The 5243-nt window shown below is 49.5% G+C and overlaps 1 protein-coding gene across 1 annotated transcript in view; it reads left to right on the forward strand.

Annotated features, from left to right (window-relative positions):
• Positions 1–5243, forward strand: part of OVOL2 (ovo like zinc finger 2) — a gene marked incomplete at its 5' end in the record, with an annotated part of 21831 nt that overhangs the window by 259 nt on the left and 16329 nt on the right. Inside the window, one exon of the mRNA XM_019515876.1 lies at positions 623–810. Within this exon, the coding sequence (XP_019371421.1) occupies positions 623–810 (188 nt within the window). The remainder of the gene's footprint in view (positions 1–622; positions 811–5243) is intronic.

Genomic DNA, 5243 nt, shown 5'->3' on the forward strand with positions numbered 1-5243 from the left:
CCCCGCCCCCCCCCCCGCCTCGGGGTCAGGGGCAGGGGGCACCGCCCGGGGCATAACGGTGAGGAGGAAGCCCAGGGCTGGTGTGAACTTTGGGACCATTTGTGGAGGAGGAGGTGGTGCGCAGCGCACTGTTAGCCGCCCCGCCTGGCCCTGCCAGGAGCCTGCTAGCAGCGCCCGAGCCGCACCTGGCGGCCTTCCCCTGCCCTGTTGTGGGCGCCTGCCAGCGCTAGGGTGCCCATTGTCGAAGACCTTCCAGTTTTCTGCTGTCCTGTCCCCTAGCCATGCGCAACCCAATGCCTTTATGCCCTCTGTTTTTCTCTTCGAGGGATCTTCTGAAGTGTCCCCCCACCCACCCATTTTCTGTGGGTGCCAGCAGGCACTGTTTCTCCCTTCAAGAGAAAAATAGAGAGGTCCCTCCCAACGCTCATGTTGTAGCACTGTTTCTCTCTTCAGGAGGAAACTAGAGGATGTAAAGGTGTCTGGTTTCGTATTGATAGAGGATAACTGGACTGTCCTCTGTGATGGCCACCCTAGCCAACACTCACCTGCCCCAAGACCTCCAGGCTTCTGGAGAGGTTTGGACCCTGCTCCTGACCCTCCTGCTCTGCCCCCCACTCCACAGGAGAGATAGCCTGCTCCCTGCTCAGCTATGAGGACAGCTGCAGCTTGGAGAGCAGTGGGAGCAGCAGCACCAGGGAGGCTGGCCCCAGCGACCCGCCCACCCCACAGCCTGCAGCGGACGCGGGCAGCACCGAGGGCATCCTGCTGGACCTGGCTGCCACACGCCCCCTGGTCAGATCAAAAATCAAGGTAAGCACCTGCATCCCATGCCACTTGGGCACTGCCCATCTGGTGACGCCCCCCTGCACACTGTGGTTAAATCAATTAAAAAATATGGATAGATCCAACCCCCAGACCCACAGAAAGTATTGCCAAGGCACCTAGGCACACTTCTTGCAAAGAAGTTTACTGCCTGGGAGTGAACTGCTTCAAAAATCCTAGCCTGTAGATATGCATTTTACAGGCATATAGGGACATAAGAACAACCAGGCTGTGTGGGTCTGCCTAGCCCAGTGTCCTGTCTTTCACAGACCCTGGCTAAACTAGCTCAGGATCTGACCAGGAAGGAGGCTCTGGCCTGGAGGACCTTCAGGGCCTCTTTCCTTGCCCTTGTTTGTCCCCATCCCCAGGCAGATTATCACTGGGCAGTACCCACTGGCTCCTTGGACTCATTTGAGGGCCAGTGAGCGCTGTCCGGTGTGTTCTTCTCATTGTCTGCCTTTGGCGCACTAGTTGTTACCTTTGACCTCCACTCCTGTCCCTGTTTTCATTATTTCCCTTGTATGATCCCATCTCTGGGCAGAGTATCACTGGACAGTGTACACTGTCTCCTTGGACTCGTCTGGGGGCCAGTGGACATTGTCTGGTGTTCTTTGCTCAGTGTCCCACCTTGGCACACTAGTTATTAACCTTTGACCATCACTCCCATCCCTTTTTTATCATTCATCCCAGGCAATCAGTTGCCACTTTGCCAGTACCCTTACTTTCTGAGGGGGGCTTATAGTTTCCTATGGTGGGCCTTTAGCCCACAAATCTCTAAAGTGGCAAATACACCTGTCTTTTACAGATGCTGGCTAAAGTAGCCCAGGATCTGATCAGGAAGGAGGCTCTGGCTTGGAGGATCCACAGGGACTGCAGGGCTGTTTCCCTGCCCCTTGTCCATTCACATCTTTGGACAGTGTCCATTGGCTCTTTGGACTTGTTTGAGGGCCAGTGGGAACTGTCTGGTGTGCTCTGTTCAATGCCACCCTCCCCCCCCCTTGCTGCACCTTCACTCTGATCCCTATTTTGTCTTATTTGTCCCAAGTAATCAGTGATATGCCCTTAGTAGCCCCCTTTATCAAGAGGGACGTACAGCTTTGTTTGGTGGGCTTTGGCTCATGTTCTGGAATGACATATCAAAAGGCCTGTCTCTCACAAGCCCTGACTAAGCTAGCCCAGGATCTGACCAGGAAGGAGGTTTTGGCTGGGGGGACCCCCAGTAACTGTGGGGCTGTCTTCCTGTCATGCATCTGCCCACATCTCCGTGCAGACTTTCACTGGTCATTGTCCACTGGCTCTTTGGACTCATTTGAGGGCCAGCAGGCACTGTTCAGTATATTCTGCTAAGTGTCTTCCCTTGGTGCACTTGTTTTGAACCTTTGACCTTCACTCCCATTCCTGTTTTCTTCCTTATTTGTCCCCAGTAATCATTTGGTGTGAACTTAGTGGCCCCCTGTATTAAGAGGGGCTTATAGTTTTACTTGGTGAGTATTGGCCCATGTTCTCTATGCACATCAGATTAGGCCTAGCTCTCAGACCCTAGCTAAGCTAGCTGTCTACCTGACTAGGGAGAAGGCTCTGGCCGGAGTGACCCCCGGTGACTTTTGGGTCATCTTCCTGTCCCTCATCTGCTCGCATCTCCAGGCAGAGCTTCACTGGGTGGCATCAACTGGCTCCTTGTATTGCTTTGAAGACCCATGGATGCTGGCCTGTTTGCTGTACTCTGTGTCCTACCTTGGAGCACTTGTTATGAACCTATGACCCCCCCACTCCTATCCCTGTTTTCACATTTGTTGACTGACGAAATCCATTGTTAACCCGCTTAATGCTCCTCCTCCAGAAACGGGGAGGAGTTTGTAGTTTCTGAGTGGGCCTAATCCTCAGATAGTTATATAATTAAATAGATCTGTCTCTCAAAGTGGAAAGAGCAGATGCTAAAGAGAAGAGTATTTATGCAGGGTCTGGCCAGCTGAGTTGGCCCCTGGCTGTCTCCCCCTACAGCTTCCAGCATTCTGAGATGCACATGTGTGAGCACATGTATGTGCCTAACCTCTTCCTGAACTGAGTTAAAAACTTGCCCTGCAAGCTAAAGCCAATGGAAAAGAGGGAACTTTGTTAGAAATGGCAATAGGGCAATAGCCTGAATGGGAAAAATAGTTCAGGAACAAGAAGTAAGTTCAGAACAAAAATGCAAGAACGTGCTGCGCAGCTCTCCTGGATAACTGTTCCCTTTGACTTCAGTGGCGAGTGAATCATTCCCATATGCCATACCCACACTGAGTGATAACAGGCATGTTTTCACAATGGTATGCCCAACCCAATGTAAATGCCTAGAGCAGACTAAGCAAGTGTTAGTGGAGCCATTACAATTTCACCTGCCTTCACTAGGCTTTACTCCTCGTGTGTACACAGCCATCATTGCAGTGAGCTGCAGTGGGAGATGTGACTGTTCCTTCCCTTGAAATTTCCATACATGTTTCACATATGTTTTTAGAATTCATTATTTTGCAGGTTGCTTAGTATTTGCTGATAGTTTTTATTAATAATCATGGGGAGGGTCAGGAAAATAGCCAGGGCTTCAGAAAAACACCATTCCCTCCATATTTGGTATTATTTGAATACAAGATAATCTTTGTGTGTCTTAGGTCCTGGTCATTCAATTGTCTCTTGATAGCTAAAGTCTTGCATTGCCAAAGGATCATGAGTGACTGGTGCCCCCTGAATCTGGGGGGAGACCTGTGGAAGCCGCTGATGGTGGCGGCCCTGTCAAGGGGGGCACCAGCCCTACCGACAGCATCAGTGTCAGCTGTCAGGGGGGCACTGGCACTGTCGGGGGGGGGTATGTGTACCCCCATGCATTCCCTACCAGTCACCTACGCAAAGGATCTATATCTGTAGTCAGGAATTTTAGAACCTGCAGGGAATTTTGGGTCACTTTTTATGTAAACTGCAGGATTTCTGCTGACATTTTAAATGTTTTTTCTTCCTAGTTTACCTAAGACAAACTTTACATTTTAATCCCAGATATCCCTAAAAGGTACTAAGGCCGGGATTAGCAATGTTTTCCCGTGGGGGTGCAGAATGACCCAGCTCAGATCCGAGGAAAGTGGGCACTAGATCTGTCTGCCTCTTCCTTTGCCACAGCCCTCGGTGCTCAACTGTGGGATGGTGCAGTGAGAGCCCCCCACCATCAAGGACCTGGGTGCCTGACTGTGGCACTGCTCGGGCAAATTTCCCCACTACTAAATGCTGCCAAAGCATGGCTTCGCAAGTCAGATCTAAAGGTAGGATTGGGACTGCGGAATGTAGGTTGCCAACCCCTGCACTAAGGGGTTCATGAAGACATGTATATTCCAACCTACTTCTGCAGAGTTGTGTTTTCTGTGAATTGCCACAAAATGCAACCCAGGCTTCAGTGACACTTGTTTACTGCACCATCTGCTAAGTTCCCTTTCATCCTGTTTCAATAGCGAGTAGCAAACACCTTAGCTATCCTGGCAAGCAAAGTCATAGTTAACTATTTGCTTGTTACAAACATTAAGCTTTCCCCATAAAGAAAATTCTTCCCAGTGGCTGACTTGTCAGTGTCTTGTCCAAGCACATCAGTTAGTCATGTTAGCTCTGCTTAGGAATCAAGAATGAAAAAGATTAACCTTAGAATAACACTTTAAAGTTAATCAACAAGCAAAGAAGAGGGGAGATTGCTTCCATTGTTTCAGTCTCTGCAGACTCAACACAATGGTGTTTTGGATTACCCTGGGAGGATTATCTGCGCTGCCAAAAACACTAGAAACACTTTTGTTAAATACATCTTATGTTCCATAGAAAACCGTAATACTTGTGAGGAGGGGCCTTCATGGACACTAAGGGCTTTTTTACATGATAAAGCTGAAGGGATTTAGGTAATGGTTTGATTTTAGACTGATCCAGGCACTGTCTGCACAGGAGAGGTTTTTTGCATATATTCAAAGGTCTGAGTTTACTTTGATTTAGTTATACCTGCCTAATGCTTCATATAGCTGTTTTTATTCCAGGGTACAGGTGGTTTTTGGTTTAGTTTATGCTGCTTGGCGGTGGTTTAAGTTAAACTAAATAGCCACATATGCACCAGAATAAGTGGGTGCACCTGGAGAGGGGGAGAGAGAGGTTACGTGTCTAACTCTACCTGTAGAACAGGTCAGGTTTTCCTGTGTAGACAAAACCTGTAGGGGAGTGTCTACCCTGCAGTCAGGAGGTGGGATTGCAGTGTGGGTAGACAGACACACCTAAGATAGCTTTTGTGTAGCTAGTTTGATGCCAGTAGAGGGGGCAGGACAGGCTTCAGTGTGTGCTCATTGCCTGAGCACATATCCAGGGTCTGGATGGGCTTGTACAAGTCTCTGAGCAACCTGTGCTGCTGTGTTTCATTACTGTTCACTACA

The sequence above is a fragment of the Gavialis gangeticus genome, unplaced genomic scaffold, assembly GCF_001723915.1.
Source record: "Gavialis gangeticus isolate Ggan-Ray unplaced genomic scaffold, GavGan_comp1, whole genome shotgun sequence".
In the NCBI taxonomy this organism is placed as follows: domain Eukaryota; kingdom Metazoa; phylum Chordata; order Crocodylia; family Gavialidae; genus Gavialis; species Gavialis gangeticus.